Source organism: Alosa alosa, chromosome 5 (assembly GCF_017589495.1).
Source record: "Alosa alosa isolate M-15738 ecotype Scorff River chromosome 5, AALO_Geno_1.1, whole genome shotgun sequence".
NCBI lineage: Eukaryota > Metazoa > Chordata > Actinopteri > Clupeiformes > Clupeidae > Alosa > Alosa alosa.
The window spans coordinates 20,238,642-20,257,162 of record NC_063193.1 but is presented as its reverse complement, the minus strand read 5'-3'; the positions used below and the strand labels follow the sequence as shown (position 1 = coordinate 20,257,162).

Sequence of the window (18,521 nt, the reverse complement as noted above, 5' to 3'; positions counted from 1 at the left end):
GAAATGAACTAAAGCCAGCGCTGGAAGGGGGCCAGGAGTCTCCTGGCAACCGCGGCTTTGAACAGGGACTGTCATTTATGGTATGTGTAATCACCTCAAAGAGACTGTGACAAGCACCAAAATAAATATTTATAAAAAGGAGCCTCACACAGAGCTGGAGAGCACCAAAGAGGGTAGTAGGCTACGCAGACGTGTGAAGATCTGAGCTACAAACCAACGCTTTCCACAGAACGGCTAAGACATTTACTGTAAACGTAACTGATAGTAAACCGAGACTGATTTATTGTTGTCTTTCACATGAAAACTGACATGATTAAAGAATTTACATGATTTGACATGATTTGTGTACAGTGATCCAAAGGCAGCATTTTGATCAGCAACTGATGACAATATGTCAAAATGAACGGATTGACTGAAGTGATGAGTCCCCATCAAGCTCAATTCAATCCAGACAATTCATTCTTCTGAGTGAGAGCTCTTTACCTGAACAGATAATGCCATCTACTGGCCAACCAGTATCAAAGCAACTAATAACTAGGGGTGTAAAGGTACACATATTTGTACCAAACGGTTTCGGCACAGGACGTTTTCAATAGATGTGTACCAAATGTACCAAATGCAGTCTTTAACAATAGTCAGGCTTTTTTGCTTGTGGACAATGTTTCAAATTTGAGTTCCCACACAACATATTAAGTAATGGACCATATGTCAGTTTAGTAAAAAATAATATATATATAGTAAAGGCCAAAAGTTTGGACACACCTTCTCATTCAATGAGTTTCCTTTATTTTTATGACTATTTACATTGTAGATTCATCAAAACTATTAGTGAACACATGTGGAATTATGTACTTAACAAAAAAGTGTGAAATAACTGAAAACACGTCTTATATTCTAGTTTCTTCAAAGGTGCTTTTTTTTTTTACATTTAATACCATATTCAGCAAGCCATAATTGACAAATATTTATCTTTGGGCCAAATAACTTTGGATTCATTCATAGTTTTGATGCCTTCAGTGAGAATGAACAATGTAAATAGTCATGAAAATAAAGAAAATGCATTGAAATGAGAAGGTGTCAAAACTTTTGGCCTGTACTGTATATACATATTATTCCCGTTGTGCATCAGCAATATTGTCAGTTCATTTTAGATTAGCAGTAAAACCGAGGTACACACCGAAACATTATTTTTGTATACCGTTACACCCTTACTAATACACCACAACCTGAGAGATCCACTTCCCACATCTTTGTGTCCATATCTATGCCATGTTTATTATTGTGCAACAATATAGCCAAGCCCTCTCAGACATCAGTCTGAATGAATAAATTAGCATTCCACAACAAACACACGCATGGGCATGATATATTGGCAGGCATATGCATTTGCGTCCTTACTCTGAGGATATTCTTTCTAGTGCAATGTATAACATTCTCTGGAGAATTGACACACCACTTGTCTCTGGTAGGCTATAACACCCAGCTCCTAAAAGACAGCTTCTTCGTGGTCACCTATCCTGTAGCCTTGCTTTCATGGGCTGTTATGACTGCTCAGATGGTGTGCCAATCTGTTAGGTACAGCCAGTTGCTGCTGTTAGTAGCTGTTGAAAACATTCATGACTTCCTCTTTAATGCTGTGGGGAGAGTGCAGCTGAATTCCAGGCACGCCGATGTTCGTTTCCCAACATTCATAGCCGGTGTCTTTCAAGTCCTGAATGGTGCTCTGGACCACCGCATTGTCTGTGTCTGAAAAGGTAAAAGGGGGAAATCAAAGGAGTCAGAGCAACGAGTTCATCAAGATCTGCAAAAAACACTCGGCCTCTGAACATCAAAGAAGGCTTTTGGTTGATAAGCGTTAACACGAAGCCAAAAGAAGCGGTCTCGTTAATTACAATAAGCTGCTGATAAATCCATTTATTTTCACCAGAAAGAACCTTGAGCTACATCTTTTGCTCTTTGAACAAAAACAAACTTCCAGGTCCTGTCAGAGATTTAACGTATGTACAGGACACCAATGTACAGGAGACACATACGTGTGTTCTAAATAGAATGCCAATTCTACAATCACCAGTCTAAAGTATCCACAAGCATATGGGAAAACTCCTTGCCATCCTTGTCTTTTTAGAGGCTTTAAAGAGTGTCCTCTAGCAGCCCCCAACCACATACCCCCCACACCACTGACACCATGCATTTTAATTTAATAAGTCTGTAGACGTCCCAGAGACCTAGCCCTATAATGGATTTGTATTTTTAGCAGTACAGACAGTCACATTGGTAAAATTAGACTTTCAAGTGCCATTTTTTATGAACCAAAGCCTCCATTACAGAGTGCTTCAAATCACAGTTTTTCTGTTCTTCTCCAAATAGACATATCATAACTGCTGTCAGTGGAAATGTCCATGAAGTGTGCTATTTCTGTGGCAGATTGAGATTTGATCACAAGTCTGTTGAGATATTGCTTAAAGATGCAATGTGTAGCTTTCCTATGTCTACAGTATGACCCAAAACAATCACATTTCTGAAAGATCAGAGAAAATCTATTTCCAAAGTTTAGTTTCTGTATTTTATCTACAAACTTCATAGAAGCATAATGTATGCAATGGGTGGGAATACTAGGAAATAATGTAATAATGTCTTGGGACTATCAAATTATCATTGTCTGACTATTTTCACTTTCAAACACAAAAACTATTGGAGTATTCTAGCTTTAACACTTGCTAGTGACCTGATGCATTGTTGTGTCCAACAGCAGATCTCAGTTTGACAGCTGCAGCACGCTCACAGGGGCAGTCCCATGGCCGGCCTTGTGATGATGCTAGCCCTCTGCCTTCCATCCACTTCCCTGTGCCTTAGCACTTCAATTCTGCTGATGTTTCCTTTTCTTACAGAACAAGGCAACCCTCCCAACACCCCCACCCTTTCCCCACAGTCGCCCTGCCAACACACCTTTTATCAATCATACACTCTTTTTTCTCTCTCTTCTCTCTCTCTCTCTCTCTCTCTCTCTCTCTCTCTCTCTGGGCCTCAGCCAGAAGTAAGGCAAATCACTGCTTTTGCTTATCAAAGCAAAGAGAAGTTTGCTGTTTGATTGCTGCTGTCTGAAACTTCAACACAGGCATGCAGGGTATAGAGTGTATAAAGCTTAACGTATAAGATAAGCGTCTCTTTTGCTCGGCCTAACCCCTCTTACCATTTTCCTGACAGGGCCATTTCTGCCTAAGGCTGTGGCTTCTCAACAGTCAGCAGTGTAATATTTAAATATGTTTCTTCTAAACTTGTAAAATGTATTTATCTTATTCCTGCAACACAAGTGACAACTGCCTATTCTTTGGAAGCCATTTATTTCAGGTCTTGGGCTACATCTTAAAAGTAGGTAATCACTGAAATGGCAATTGCAAAAGGAAGCAATTTACTTCCCTCGTCTAAGAAGGGGCATTAAGAGCAGGTACCCAGCTTGCTGCCATTATCAGACTTGCAATCATCCGAGCCTGTATACTGGGAAATCTGGCATCCTGATTAAGATTCTGTGTGTTAAGATGCTTCAGGCATAAACAAAACAAACAAAGATGATGAAGCATTGACATCTGACAGGTCCTGTTGAGATCTTGTCAGGAAACAAGCAAGAAATCTCTTTCTGGCCAACTTACACTCAACACTACACCCATTTCTTATCAGACGTGTCAGCCTAGGATATAAACAAACCCTGAAGTGAACCCGATTTAACAAAACTGATCATCTCATCACTCACAGAGATAAAACTAAAGACAAAAATACCAAAGAACCAAAACTCCAACAGAACTCAAACAACATCAAACTAAGAATATTATTCTGACAGAGATGAAGCCAAAGGAAGGAGAAATCTGAAGGCATAGAGTTCAAATGCATTTCAACATTTTGAATCTCTAAAATACCTCAGGATGTATTTATTCTTCCCAACATGCTCTCCTGCAAAGGAAACCTTACTAATTTGCTTAGCACCAGCTTCAAGCCAGACAACACTTTACACGATTTAGCCCGATTTCATTCTTGTTCGGCCATCTCACACACACGCACGCACACACGCACACACACACACACACGAGCATGTGAGTGCACCTGGTCTGAGGAGAGTGATGCCACAGCCCCCGCCTCCGGCCCCGGTCAGCTTGCTGTGCAGCCCCCGCCTCAGTGTGACTGTGCAGAGGGTATCGAGTGAGGGGTGGCCCACACCCATCACATTCAGATGGTGCTGGTTGATATCCATCAGCTCCTGTGCAGAAATATAAAAATAAAAAAAAAGGGAAATAAAAATGAGTCAAACTGCTCCAAAGCAAAGAGATGAGATCGATAAGACGGCTTCATGGCATGTCAGGATTTCTACATATTATAAACATATCATCTAGATAAGATAAGAGAGTACATGAGGTTACTGATGGAGGTATTTACTGGGCACTCTTGTTTTGTCTGTACCTCCAATGTGGCGTAATGTTCTGCTGTTGGTGAGCCTTTGGCCATCTCCATGAGTGTCTGTTCACACATGCAGGACACAGCATCCACGGACTCCAGCACAGGGTTTAGTACGGACGGGAACTTTACACAGAGAAACAAAGAGAAAGAAAATATAAAAAGAGAGAAAGAAGGTAGACAAGGTGAGATTCATGAATGATTGACATACGGTAAGCTTTGGGGAGATCCCATTCTTGCTAAATATTGGATAGTGTGTCTATCTTCTTACTCTCAAAATGAACGTGGCCAATGAGTGTATAATGATTTGAACCCTTTTCCTTTTGACTGTTTCCAAGGTACACATTAGGTGAATGTGTCCAAAGTTGCATCAGATTCCTTTTTAGATGTCATTTTTCTTCTTAAATCTCATTTCAAAACCCAAGATCCATGCAAAAGGTAGTATGAGCTCTTCATTTCTTCAGCTAGTACAAAGTGGTTTCATTGAACCAGAGGGTCATATGGAGCCCTGCTTTGCAACATCCTCTGGCTTCCTTCCCTTCATCTCTGACTCTGGCTAAAGTAATGATCGTAATTAACCAGAGCACGACACAGCGGCAGCCCTTCAGAAGCACAATTAGTGCCTCCTGATTAAGCAGGAAGCAGTGATGTGCACGCTGCGGCACACTCCCGGTGAAAAAGGGCACGAACTTTCACTCCTCTTCCTTCATAATCGCTGCGGTAAAGCAAACACCATCCCCACCTCCCACCCGACCTGGATTCACCCTGTTATGCGACAACCTACCCGTCACTGTTGTCACAGCAACAGCACCTGGGGATGTCTACAGAGCACTTTAGTTTCCTGTCTTGTTGCGTTTTTTTGTTTTGTTTTTTTTTTGGCTTCTTCCTCTTTTTTTCATAAATAGAAGCCTCTGATCCCCCAGAGAGCTTTGAGTGACTGTGGCAGCTGCAGCTATTATGCTAATTACAGGACTGGGAGCGCGTGAGGAGCGGCCATTTCCGTACCTTGTTAATTTTGTCCTTCACACCGGCAACAAGTGTCTTTGTGCTGCGCGGCACTTGGGTGTTGGTGAGGAGAATCCGGAGCGTGGGAACCCTGAGGAGACCATTACAGCCAAAGTTAGCAGGGGGAAAGATGCCAAACCATACAATGATGATCGTTTGTGTGCAGATCACTTTTGTTGTTCATTAAATAAGAAGCATTCATCTAATTGAGGGGTACCTTTGCAAAGGGGTAATCTTCCCAGCATGATATCTTAGTATGCTTCCTATGAAAGAGTAAACAAAAACAGGGAACTATCGTATCAATAAATGCTGTCAAAAAAGGTCCAAACATCTGTTAAAAAGTCACAAATACACGTCCACATCATCTTAGCGAGCCTGGGTTGGGTGAGCATGATGATGTTGATGTACTGGTCCCATCTTACCCCATGTGCTCACGGCGTTGTCTACCCCTGAGGGGTTCCCATGGATGATCCTCTCCCCCTGAAAGGCCCACTGATTGATCATCTCCAACTCCTCACCACTCCACCTGAGCCAAGGTAGAGACACATATCAATCCACACCATGTAGTCAGAACCAACAGGAGCAGTTTCAGTAGTGCGGCAAAGATTTACCATACAAAATGCTAAGAGCTTTTGTCTAAAAAATACAAGGGAATGACAGTACACAGGGAAAACAACAAGGATCCATTTGTCAGCTTCTTGTTTCTGATGTTTCTTCTTGTGACTAGAGCATTGTGAGAACTGTGAGGGAAAATTACAAAGATGGAATTTAAACTATTGCTTTTGCTTTGATACTTGTGCTTCTGTAAGAGCATAAACCTTTTAATTTGATACTTCTGTTTCTGTAACTTTTCTGTGCAAATAACAAATCAGGCCTGTGTGTTTTTTAAATGTCCTTAGTTCTTAACCTAATGTTCTAACTCATTGTACTAAAGTTGTGTGTGTGTGTGTGTGTGTGTGTGTGTGTGAAAGGAAGTATAATGATACAAAATATAAATGTGTGTGTGAGAAACAAGTGATTATCTCTTTGGTGCACAGACTGTTTCTCTGTACAGATTGCCTGATGCATGAGACCTGAGAGGTGAATAAACTACTAACAAGAAAGTCAAGCCTTATCTCAGTCTCTCTCAGGGTTTATAGATCCTATAGGTCCAATTTCTTCCACAGAACCCACTGCAATGGCCAGTATTTCTTCACTCAACACTTGCTGTTAGTATGCAGCCCAAAATAATCTGTATGAAAGTGTGTGTGTGTGTGTGTGTGTGTGTGTATGTTACCTGGCTGTGTCCCCATCTGGCCCCAGAGGACAGGAGACGGCCCCCTGCGTTGAGAGCAGTGCGGCGGCCACACACACACAGTAGGCGGCGCTGGAGCCCAGGCCAGCTCCCGTGGGCAGCTCCGACCAGACAGTCACAGTCAGGCTGGGCAACGCTCTGCAACACATCACCCTTCCAGTCAGCAACAATAAAAAGGCAATACGTACACACACCCAGGACTGCACACAAAGAGTGCTCAGCTAAATGTTGGATGACCAAAAATCAAAAGAAAAAAAAAGCTTCTTCAAGCATACAGATTCTCAATGATGTTGACTTTATTATATTAATTTAAAACTTAATCATTCTTATTACAAAACAAATGTATACCACTTGTCAAGCCTGAATCTGGTCCATTAAAGAGGATGTTTACAGCGTTTCAAACTGAATGTCATATCTTTGAAAACAAACAAATATAAACACCACTGGAGAGCTCACTGCTCTTGATCTGCATTACTTCAGCCTCCTTAAGGAGCATGATAAATTACAACTCAAGAGTCCAATTATATTAGAATTGCAGCATGAAATGGACCATAAATGTGTGTATGGTGATTACACCAAGGACATTTTCTGCTGAGAAGACATACTACAATCTGTCTAATGGGGACGCTCCACAAGGGTATTATATTGCCATACAGTTTATAACAGACTCCACGACATTTGTTGGCGGCCACACTGCAAGCCTAGTAGAAAGAAGCCTCTGTAAAAAGCCTTGACTGTCAGCGTCAATAAAAGAGCTTCTTGATGGATCTGAGTGATAAACAAGTCTGCTCATTTTCCTCGGGCAGTACTCACGCACGCTTGTCACAACTCCAGCCTTCGATCTAGTGAAAAACTCTCATCATTCTTCCACCATCAGGGTGTATTGGCACTATGAGCAGAGTAACGGTTTTCTTCGTCCACCACAAACACCACACGTCACAACTGTATTGCCACACTTGTCTAGCTTTGATATCTGCCCACACGGGGATTTTGCAATCCCTCAATTCCCAATCACCTAAACACATCAAAGAGCATGTGTTTTGTAGCACTCTTACTTTGACTTGGAAAAGACGGAGAAGTAGATGTAGAGAAAGGCCGACACAGCCATACTCCGGGTGTCAGTGCTTCCATCCTCTATTCCGGTAAACTCTCGTAGCCTTCTGACTAGATCAGCATCCAGCTCCTTTAAGTTCCCATGGTCAACTGTAAAATAAATATCAGGTAAGCTTACCCCCTGTATGGAAATAAAGCATGCACTGTACAAACATTAGGTATGATGTGATAAATGGAATTTGATGTATGTTACATCATGATGAACACAGAAACTTAACAGATGCACTGTTCACTTACTGGTTTTGTCTTGAAGCAAATGCTGTAGTGCACTGACATCCCAGGACAAAAATGTGTTTATGTTAGGTAGATTGATGCAGACCTTGCTGGTGGAGGTAGCTTGAAGTCGAAGGAATGTTCGTAAATTCAAACTCACTGCCAGAGCAACCTGAAACATTGAGATTACAGGCTAAATGTATCACATAATAAAAAAAAGCATAATTTTTAATTGTAGTATATGGGCCATTCTACAAATACCGTGGCATTTAAGTAGTATCAGTGTCCTAAGATGTAGCCTAGTTATAACTTTTCAGAACATTGATCAAACTACATTTAGATTGCAACATTTCAAAGTTTTACATGTTTTTCTATGTAATTGGGAAGAGAGTTCTAAACAGAGATTTATTTCAACATATATGTTTGCCGTTCCTGAGACTATCAAGAATTTCACCTGTACCCATTGACCATTATAAAAATAACGTGACTCATTTTGAGTACATAGTGTTAAATAATAATGCAATTTATTTGTTAATGAAGAACCCTGTCCCTGTGTTTCAATCAACCCCGTAGCACAACCATTTCCCCCTCCCAAAAAATGGTAGTTTGATCCTTTTGACATCTTTTATAAAGGAGGTGGTGTCATACAGCAGGTGGAGGTGGTGTCATACAGGTGGCGTTTTCAGAACAGCATGGTATGACAAGTGGTCAGTTTCTCTCTCACTTTCTATTAAATAATTTATGGTGGATTTATGATTAATGGTGGATATATGTGGACTTGGTCAATCTCAGGCTTTCAACACTTTTATAGGGAAAACCCATAGTTAAGAAGGTTTCTTCATCCCACACACTGTTTATCAATGGGTTGAATGGCTAAATTGTTCATGTTAGGATGGAGAAAAGTTTTGCTATCAAGTACACACATCACTTTGTCACATCAAATAAAATAAAAAGATTGCCATTTTAATGTTCATTTGTTCATCCTCCTCAATCACAAATGGCACCAAATCTGTAGAATGACCCATGCATATTCAAGCAACTTTGACAGTGCAAAAACAGAATGGCTGATCAGATATTTACTGTCCTATGTACTATGGATATTTCAAGTGCCTAGGATACGATGACACTGGATCAGTTAATACTTAATTTAATATTTTGTATTTCTATTCTGGGTTTAGTTACTAATATGAGACAATAATGGAGCACAAATGTGCCTACATCTTGTAAACATCTGGTAAACATCTGTCAAAAATCTGTCTGATGCTACCAGATACAGTTACGCACGATAGCCGCACATGCTCTGTTTGCCCTGGTATGTGCTCTAGAAGTCTGTAACGTCATGTTACATGAACATCACCCAGAATAATCTCTCCAGATGTCAGACCTTAATTTTGATAGAATTTATCCGTATGCCAGTCGTTGCCATGGACAAACCTGTCGAGTAGGCTACTGAAAGGCCAGTTGGGAACTTGCAAATGTGCCTAACATCAGCTTGTTCCAAACAAGTGCAGGCACTCATTTGCGCGTCTGACCACGTAGCTCACCGTATCATTAATGACCATGGGAAATTGAGGGTCTCAAGGCCAGACCAAAGACAGACTTAAATGTTAGATAAGGTAAGGTCGGGAGTCTCAGTAATCGACGTTTTAGTAATCTGTCAAAACATCAGCAACACCCGGAGCCCAGGCTCACTCACCTTCCCGTGGACGACAGCGTGCTCTCCATGAAGGATGGCTTTTCCTGGTGCTGAAACAATGCAGTCAATAGCGTGCATTCTAAAATTCAATGCACAACGAATACGGAAATTTCTTAAAGTTGCTCACCATGAGCCAAAACAACAGTCGCTTGAATACAATAAAGACACAGCTAGATGCTTGGCTAGCAGTCGATCACAGGCTAGCTATCCGCTATGAAGCTGTACTCGCCGCCACTAGTGTCTAATAAGTTTCACTAACAGAAGGTCAAATGCAGTCTCTATTTAACAATCCCTCACTGTGAACTTGCCACACATAAGTCAGATGAAGTGTCAACACACGGATGAATGCATTCCCGATAAAATCCAATGAGTGCTAAACGCCTTATGTACAGACTGCCCAATAACCAATCGGAATCATCGAGAACTAAACAGCCTATCAGACGTATCGGTCGTGTGACAGGAAAGCCCAGCCTTCTTTGTACGGGTGCCTATAACAGACATATTACTATGAATGTAAATACGACGATAGCAAGAATAACCATCACGCTTGCTTTCTTGTTACGAAACTGACAATAATGGCAGCTGCTGTGACCAACCGCTTGCAAATGCGCTGTATCTTTTGGTCAAGCCAGTGTGCACAGATGTACATGATACGACACATATGTAGGACAGATAGAAGGTAACATTAATTTTCTTTGGTTGTCGCCCTGGCTAGCTAGCGAAGCAAAGATAGCATTGTGTGGTAGAAGTTACAGCTGTCTGTGCTAGTAACCCCGTTGAAATAATGCTCTTCTTTTTTGTCCCCATTCAAGTTTTGCCACCAGGTCAGATGAAGAGACTAGAGTTCCGAAAATTTACACCAAAACTGGAGATAAAGGTGTTGCAACCGACTTGTTTAATTCTCAGTTCTGTTACCTCACCACTACTAACACCCTTGATGTTGCTCTTGTGACTTTGACTGTAGATCCTTGAACATGAAGCAGGCTACTACTGATTGACGAATTCTTGTAGTAATTATTTAAAAATCCACAAAATTTCTTTCTAGACTAAATTCAGATCATTGAGACAAATCATTACCTGTTTCATTGTTCCACAAACGCAGGATTTTCCAGCACATTCACAGGTGAGAGAAGACCAAAAGAAGACAGCATCTTCGAGGCTTTGGGTGATACAGATGAGTTGTCGTCTGCCATAGGGTAGGCTCAGTGAAATTGTTGGATTAAGATTATCAGAAGGCAAGTGTTTGGTTTTGTCATGCATTGCTTTCTAATAGACCCCCTGTATTCTTCTCAAAGATTGGCCAGGGAGTTTTGCAAGGACAAGGAACATCAATTTATTGAAGAGCTTGAGAAGGTCTGTCACTGTCCATTTTATTGCTCACAGGAATTTATACCTCCCATGTTCTGGTCTGAAATTTGATTTGTGTGTACAGATTCAGTGTGTGTTGCAAGATGTGGGATCTAATGTTGCCACCCCTTTCTCATCAGCTAGGGAGAGTCACAGAGGTAAATATGTTTATAGTAGTATTGGCTCCCATCATGACCAACATAACTGCTTGAGACATTATAGACCACAAACAAGATTGCTTACAGGGTAAATATCAAGGGAGACCCACTGCTTCGGGCCTGGTGTGGTCAACATTTTCAAAAGGCATCTTTTTTCTTTCTCTCCCCAGTGAAGACCAAGTTTAGTCCCCAGCCTGTGTTGGAGCTCGAGAGTTGGATTGACAAGTACACAGCGGAGCTGCCACCATTGACTAATTTCATATTGCCTGTAAGGTTCGCTTGAGTGACTAGAACTAAATATAAGACGAAGTGCCATTCACCCATTTGTATTGAGTATATGCAAGGCATGTTTTTTAGTTTGTTTTGTTCTGTTTAAATCAGTCATGTTGCCATCTTAGCAAGGAAATATATAGGGTGTAGGTACAGTATAGGCTGTTAATGGTACGATGTTGTCATGTAATACCCACACGTTATTGCCAGTGATGCACATTGAGGGATGTGCATGTGTTTTTTCATCCTGCAGTCTGGAGGAAAGAGCAGTGCCTCTTTACATGTAGCCCGCGCAGTGTGTCGCAGGGCCGAGCGAAGGTCAGCAACAATCTCTGTTGGAGAATACTGTACATGAACACACATTCACAGATTAACAACATTTCGTTCAGTTTTAAAGGACTTCAATTCTTCATTTTTTTTTTAAAATCATTACAATTAATGTATACACTTTTTTTTTTACCATTTTAACCCGTTTTATTCTTCCTTAGTGTGGCCCCTATTGTTCGCTCAGGGGAGGCTGATCCTGATGTTGCTAAGTTTCTAAACAGGTAGTGATGTAACCCATCAACCACCCATCCCCATTCCATCCCAGCTGTTAACCCTCCTTCGTTTCCACACACAGACTCAGCGACTACCTGTTCACCCTGGCGAGGTATGCGGCCATGAAGGAGGGAGCAGCTGAAAGTGTCTACAGAAGACCTACATAACACCCGTGTGTGTTCGGGAGGAAGTGGGTAAATCATACTGATTGAGAAACTGGCTGTTTTTTGTGTGAAATCAAAGCTTGTATTTTTATTTGATCTTCAACTATAAAATGTATCAAGTCGAACACAATGGAGAAGGTTTTTATGTAATTCCACAAGACATGCCCGTTTCTATGGAATTCCACATGACATTTCTGTAACGTGGAACACCTTGCTTAGTCAAGAGTTTTTTTTTTTTTTTTTTAAAAGAAAGGTAAAAGCACCTCTTATTGCTATAAATGTACAGTAGAGGGCTCTGGCATTCTTCAGTTTATCGGTACCCACCCTTCCCCTGGACCTAACACTCAGATTCCTTAGATTTCCGGTCAGATAATATTCACACTCCATCTCCTTTTTTGATGTTATTTATAGAGTTCTGTACATATGCATATTCTTTTTTTAATTGAACTCATTATTGATGCAGTTTGCTGTGATTAATCATGATGAATCACTTTTTTTGTTCTTTGTGAAAATAGATATTTAAATTTAAAGTCATGGAATTGATGAAACACACTGAAACTCTAGCAGACAATAATGTTATATGTATCAATATAAATTATTATTTAACAACAGTGAATCCATGTTCAAGAGCTAACTGAATTTCAATGAGGTCCACATTGCAAATGTGAAAAAGAAGGCACAGGGGGAGAGAAAAATACACACATTTGCAAAATATCTCCCTAATGCCTCCCTGATGAACTGTTGTGGCCAAGATTACAAAATCGTTGTCATATAGATTAAATGATTTGCCTTTACTCGGATTAATTAATACCTTCTGTTCAATGAATTAAATACATCTTTTATGCATCACAGACAGTGCCTGGGTTGCATGTCAATCACCATTTTCTAGACTGAGTCTGAGGTTCTTTTCCAGCAGACCTGCAACAGAATTCCTTACATTCAGTTCATGTAGTTGCCATAAAGCTGGTAGGAACACTAGCACAGACACAGCACTAAACATATTCATCATGAAGGCCGTACTAACTCTTTCATCAAAGCCTTCATAGAATTTGACACCAGCCTTGGCTCTTCTGCGTCAGGCTGCTGGCCCATGTCATGAGGGACAGGTTGCGGTCATCGTAAGGCGGGTAGCGCAGGTAGGTCAGACACTCGATCCGAGTGCCCCGCAAAAGGCAGGACTTCTTGTGAGAGAATATGTCGAAGCTGTAGCGTCCATGGAATGAGCCCATCCCACTCTGACCTAAAATGAGTTTTGGTTAAGTGCTTTTGGTATATATTTTTTTCCGCAAAAAATGTAGCCAATGTTTATAAAATATGAAGGCTGTAATGATTACCTAAACACACCAAAATATTGAAAAGGAAAGCAATCAAGGCACTCCAGGAAAGGACTTTAGACAAGACAGTTAAAATAGCACTCACCCACTCCTCCAAAGGGTAGGCAAGGCATGAGACTCTGCAGGACACTGTCATTTGAGCAGAAGCTTCCACTAGAGGTCTCGTTCATCAGTCTGGAAATCACCTGCAGAACGGAAATGGACAGAAAGCCTCCGTCAGTCACAATTCAACCATGCATTTGTGGGTGTATAAACAGTGTTGTATACAGACATCACAGTCCTACACCGGACTTGTTCTCGCAGTCTCACACATGGGAGGCTGGGATGCTAGCAAGAGGGCTAAAATCCAGTGGGTGACGTGTATGTCGCTAGCACATCTCATACAGTGTCGGGCAGTAAGATTAATTAATGTGTAGACTTCTGAGTTGTTACAGCTACCATTTACCTTGTTGTTGCTGGAATATGCATAAACACATAAAGGCTTGTCTCTCTTGTTGATGAAGGAGATGGCCTCATCGACACTTTCTACTGTCAGGACAGGAAGGATCGGGCCGAAATACTCCTGATGCATGACTGGATCTGTCTCAGACACATCTGACAACAGTGTTGGTGCTAAAGACAAACAGAGGAGTCATTTAGAGAAAACACATCCTCAAACTACACCATGACTAAAACATACAAATCAACAGGGAATTATACTGTATGTAAGGGGGCTTAAAGAAGGAAAATGTCCATGCCTCAATCAGAAATGTTTCCATTTTAAAATCTAAAATCAGAAACGTTGCCTGTGTGAACTTTAAACCCTGATGTAATCATTTTGTAATCACAAGGCCATCACAGACACTACATGTTTGAGATTAATGTGCGTGATGACCAAATGTAATGTGGCACTGACCAACATACTTCTCCGCTTCGTTCACTTGACCCCCCATCACCACCTTCCCTGACCTCCAGAGCAGGTCTCTGACGCGGCTGAAGTTCTCCATGTTCACCAGATGGCCGTAGCTGCGAGACTCGCGCGGGTCCGAGCCATAGAAGATGAGCAGGGCACAGCGCAGAGCCTGCAGTAGCCGCTCCTTCACGTCGGCGTGACACAGCACGTAGTCCGGCGAGGCCACGCTCTGTCCGCCATTGTGGAACCGGGCCCAGGCGATCCGGCGCGCCGTGGTGTTTATGTCACACGTCTGGTCCACGTAGCACGGGTTCTTGCCGCTCAGTACGAGAGTGACCGGCGTGAGACTGCGGGCTGCGGCCAGGGACACCTTGGTACCTTCCTCACGAGTGCCTGCGGAACACAATGCACCACTGGTCATCCTCACACTCTCGGGCTGGGTTTGGGAGGTCAAACTCACGCACACTGTTGTGCTCAATGACAATCACATGGTATATCATGTTAAATACCTCCAACACTCAATTCCCTAATCATCATACAGCGTCTCAACTGAGTGTGTTAAAGGCTTTGATTGGTCACCCCTCTTCTGATCATTAAAGGTGAAATCTGCAAATCTAGTGAAAGGCTGTTGGTATTTCAGCTCAACAGTCATGTTAGGTTATGAGAGGAACCTGACAGTGATTACCTCAGGTAGCTTCCCGAGTTAATTACCAAAAAGACTTCTTTGCATGGTAAAAACTAAACAACTAAAATGATGAAATGTAAATCCATACAAGCTGTGTACTGACTAAAGAATGATATAAAAGTTTTACCAGAAAAGAAGACGTAGTCAAACTTCAGTTCCACCATCTCAGAGATGTCATTTGTCCCTGCAAGGACAATATGATAGCACTCCTAAAGAAGGAGGGAGAGGATTGATCTTAGATCTCTTGGAGCATGCATGTGCCAGAGGTTTGGGCCTTTAAAGCAGATTAACGCTCCACTCACATTATCCAGGTAAGAGGGTAGAAGTCGGTGAAGGAGCTCTGCTGTGTGAGCACAGTGTTCAGAGGGGCTGATGACCACACAATTCCCTGCATGCGCGCACACACACAGACACACACACACACAATAATAACACATGACAGGCCTATAGACCTACTGCCATCATGAAAAGAAGACAGGCCGAACTGTCTGTACCTGCAGCCATGGCTCCAATCAGGGGCACGAGGCAGAGCTGAACAGGGTTTGCCCATGACCCAAGGACCAATACTGTGCCCAGAGGCTCGCTCACCACCATGCATTCATCCAGAGCTGTGGACTGGTCCAAACCACACAAATGTTTTTGTTTGTTTATTTTTTTAAAGAATCTCTTGAATCTCTCAAAATGGCCTTATCTCTCTAGAAGCCTAACTGCAGCGGAAGTTTATGAGCGTATATAGTCCCTAACACAGGAATCAGTGAAAATGGCCACTGTTGTATCTTTTTCTGTGTGAAACTGATTCTGTATAAAAAACAAAAAAGCATAAGAATAGCCATGCCCAAATCAAGCTGGGAAAACCTTTTCCAGATTACCCTTTAATCCGCTTTGGGTCCCGCAGCACAATGTGGGTCTTTGTAACAGGCGAGATTGTTTTTCCGGTTCTTTCTATTAAGATGTCTGAGTCTCTTATAATCTTAACAATACAAAATAACATTGACTGTGTGCAACTAACTAATATGCAATCTGAACTGAACATAACAGTCTCACCAGGTTTCTCTCGACACGTTGTGGCTCCATCCATTTACGAAGGTTGTTGATGGCATAGACAGCTTCATTCTTCACCAGAATTAACTCTGATACCACTGTCTCAAAGCGAGGCTGAAAAGACCCAACATTATTAAAAGAAAGGTGAGCATACTGTAAAAATATTGTTCAAAACTATATCCAGACCCAGTGACGTCCACAAACTTTTTGAAGGGCAGGGGCAAAACAACAAAACAAAACAAGAAAACTAAAAGCGCACCTATGTCACGACATGGAGTGCCAAGCTCACGCAAAAGGTTATGTGTCAAGCAGGAGCCTCTGTGGCCCATGGGTGCATGAAGAGGGCCAACCTCAGAGAGTTGGCAAAGATAGGGGGTCCCGGGGCATGCACCGCAAGAGAACATTTTTAAAAAATAACTCTGTAAATGATGACTTCTGGCGGGGTTTGTGGAAAGACATGGACAGATTGAGATTTACAAATATGGCATAGCCATCAACATATTTAAGGAATCTTGCTGTGGAAAAAAGATGACAATCACAAAGCATGATTATCACACATGATTTACGTAGATGATTATCAGGTCACAGCATGAATGTAATTGGGTCTCACTTTCTTTTTCTTTGTGAGATAGGGCTGAGGGTCTGCAGTGACATGAATGCTTGTGTTATTATTGTAACGGCCTAAAGTCCCCATGCATTGAAAATGAAAATATGGACAGTGCAGAGAGATCATCAACATGGTAAGGAAGACTGTAGGGCACTACATCTCATTTTACTGGGATTTGTTCCTTTTCATTGCAAGGGCTCTTCAAAGTGCCACAGTGCTATTTAAGAGGGCACTTCATGATTTTCTTTCATCAGAAAGGCACCGGTAGGGAACCTCAAGTTTGTCCCATTATAAAGGCATCTACCACATATTTTCCACTGCAGGGGCATCCGTTAGGAAACTTCCCTAAATTGATGCAAGTAGGGACACCCTTTACTTCACTGCATCACATGTTATCCACTAGAGGAGCGTCTATGTTGGCACTTCTTTCTCACATGTAGTACAATTGTAGGGGCAGCATAGAGGGCACTGCATAATGGCACCCTTTTCCAATGGAAGGACACACATAGGGAACGGCAAGTATAGATCATTTTAAGGGGCATCTTACAGGGTGTTGCATTACAACACTAGAAGGGCACTCATTAAGACTCATTAAGGGCACTCCCGTGCACACCTGTATCCAGATCAGCATGTAAGCTTACCATTGTTGTGTGATTACATTTGAATCCAAACTATTTTGCAGTTGCTGCATGTATAAATAGCTCAACAAAAGTGCTGTGTCCAGACTGAGTTTACCTTGTGCAGGTCCCTCGCTAGTGCATCAACAAAGTCACACTCATGCTCAAAGACCAAGCGCATCACGGCGTCGAGCTGGGCCAGTCGGAAGCACTCATTCGCTGTTCGACCAGACTGGAAGGCTGCTCTGGCCCTCTTTAGCATCTCGGCACATTCCCCTGGTCCAGTCTTTAAGCAGAGATCTCCGTGTCGAGTCCTGCGAAAGAATCCAACTGCTGAAGGACATAGTATTTAAGAGTAGCCTATAGCCTGCGCAATAATTCACTCTAGGTTATCTTAAATTGGCATTCCTTTTAAATCAAACGTCGGATACCTTCTGCATGTTATGCGGCCGTTTCTCTGACATGAACGACATGCTGTATTTTTTCTGACTCGGTTCATATTCCATGAGCCACGCCACACAATTTTCCTCGGTGTTCAATCTCAATAAATATTCCTGAGTGTTCTTAGACGGACGCTGAGAAGCAGGGCCCCTTAGGCCAGCCAATCAGATTATGGCAACCAAAAAATGAAACAAAGTCACAAATAGCCTATAGCCTGGCGTTTTCAAGTCAAATTACGTAGGTCTAAAAAAGGTTAAGCTGCTTATCCAGTCGAGAGTTTAATCCAAACAAATCTGGAGCTGAAGATATAAAAATTCAAATGTATAACTTACTACCTGTTATTCGATTACCAGCCTTCTAAAAAATAAATAAATCCATATTCTATCAGTTGGCCCATCTTACCTTCTTATTGCTTTGAACCATCTCGTTGGAGATGGACTAGGCGGAGAACTCATGTTTCTTGTAGGTTTGCTCAACAAATGTCCAAAACCAAACTAAAGTATTTTCAAATCACACTGGATCACACACAAGGACGCTCCAGCACCCAACACATGCAACTTGTGACTGAGACTGCGCAGTTGCTGATCCCCAAACCCAAACTTTCTCAAATCCTATCAAAATATCTTGAGCAACTGTTTCACAACTCCAAAACCTCTAAATG

The 18,521-nt window shown here is 41.9% G+C and overlaps 3 protein-coding genes across 4 annotated transcripts; 1 reads left to right on the top strand and 2 right to left on the bottom strand.

The window, feature by feature from the left end:
- Nucleotides 1–868: 868 nt before the first annotated feature.
- Nucleotides 869–10,153, bottom strand: mvk (mevalonate kinase). Its single transcript, XM_048243218.1, has 10 exons — nucleotides 9,765–10,153; nucleotides 8,093–8,240; nucleotides 7,798–7,945; nucleotides 6,725–6,880; nucleotides 5,871–5,974; nucleotides 5,666–5,711; nucleotides 5,449–5,539; nucleotides 4,450–4,569; nucleotides 4,096–4,249; nucleotides 869–1,746 (listed from the first exon to the last, which is right to left on the bottom strand). The coding sequence occupies exons 1-10, from the start codon at nucleotides 9,840–9,842 to the stop codon at nucleotides 1,595–1,597; spliced, it is 1,197 nt and encodes a 398-aa protein (XP_048099175.1). The 5' UTR covers nucleotides 9,843–10,153; the 3' UTR covers nucleotides 869–1,594.
- A 129-nt stretch (nucleotides 10,154–10,282) lies between these two features.
- Nucleotides 10,283–13,094, top strand: mmab (metabolism of cobalamin associated B). The gene is made up of 9 exons (XM_048243220.1): nucleotides 10,283–10,443; nucleotides 10,577–10,641; nucleotides 10,867–10,960; nucleotides 11,060–11,117; nucleotides 11,197–11,269; nucleotides 11,440–11,537; nucleotides 11,793–11,857; nucleotides 12,028–12,087; nucleotides 12,162–13,094. The coding sequence occupies exons 1-9, from the start codon at nucleotides 10,340–10,342 to the stop codon at nucleotides 12,244–12,246; spliced, it is 702 nt and encodes a 233-aa protein (XP_048099177.1). The 5' UTR covers nucleotides 10,283–10,339; the 3' UTR covers nucleotides 12,247–13,094.
- A 16-nt stretch (nucleotides 13,095–13,110) lies between these two features.
- Nucleotides 13,111–18,002, bottom strand: aldh3b2 (aldehyde dehydrogenase 3 family, member B2). Of its 2 annotated transcripts, none has more exons than XM_048243216.1 (10): nucleotides 17,851–18,002; nucleotides 17,538–17,733; nucleotides 16,199–16,309; nucleotides 15,649–15,769; nucleotides 15,457–15,542; nucleotides 15,282–15,363; nucleotides 14,473–14,862; nucleotides 14,023–14,189; nucleotides 13,663–13,762; nucleotides 13,111–13,483 (listed from the first exon to the last, which is right to left on the bottom strand). In XM_048243216.1, exons 1-10 carry the CDS (start codon nucleotides 17,916–17,918, stop codon nucleotides 13,284–13,286), a joined length of 1,521 nt encoding a protein of 506 aa, XP_048099173.1. In that variant the 5' UTR covers nucleotides 17,919–18,002; the 3' UTR covers nucleotides 13,111–13,283. The 2 variants fall into 2 exon arrangements, with proteins under 2 accessions (XP_048099173.1, XP_048099174.1); XM_048243217.1 differs by having other exon boundaries at nucleotides 17,538–17,752; nucleotides 17,851–17,923.
- Between the last annotated feature and the right edge of the window lie 519 nt (nucleotides 18,003–18,521).

What these genes read in the sequence shown, in the direction of transcription:
- aldh3b2 (XM_048243216.1), bottom strand. Translation starts at nt 17,918, where the DNA reads ATGAACCGAGTCAGAAAAAATACAGCATGTCGTTCATGTCAGAGAAAC. An exon ending in CGAAGCGGAGAAGTATGTTG is followed by an intron (nt 14,190 to 14,472) that starts GTCAGTGCCACA and finishes GTTTGTCTTTAG; the next exon opens with CACCAACACTGTTGTCAGAT. An exon ending in CCTACCCTTTGGAGGAGTGG is followed by an intron (nt 13,484 to 13,662) that starts GTGAGTGCTATT and finishes AACTCATTTTAG; the next exon opens with GTCAGAGTGGGATGGGCTCA.
- mvk (XM_048243218.1), bottom strand. Translation starts at nt 9,842, where the DNA reads ATGCACGCTATTGACTGCATTGTTTCAGCACCAGGAAAAGCCATCCTT. An exon ending in TTTGCTTCAAGACAAAACCA is followed by an intron (nt 7,946 to 8,092) that starts GTAAGTGAACAG and finishes TTTATTTTACAG; the next exon opens with TTGACCATGGGAACTTAAAG. An exon ending in TCCGTCTTTTCCAAGTCAAA is followed by an intron (nt 6,881 to 7,797) that starts GTAAGAGTGCTA and finishes GATGTGTTGCAG; the next exon opens with AGCGTTGCCCAGCCTGACTG.
- mmab (XM_048243220.1), top strand. Translation starts at nt 10,340, where the DNA reads ATGGCAGCTGCTGTGACCAACCGCTTGCAAATGCGCTGTATCTTTTGG. An exon ending in TGACTAATTTCATATTGCCT is followed by an intron (nt 11,538 to 11,792) that starts GTAAGGTTCGCT and finishes TTCATCCTGCAG; the next exon opens with TCTGGAGGAAAGAGCAGTGC. An exon ending in TGTCGCAGGGCCGAGCGAAG is followed by an intron (nt 11,858 to 12,027) that starts GTCAGCAACAAT and finishes ATTCTTCCTTAG; the next exon opens with TGTGGCCCCTATTGTTCGCT.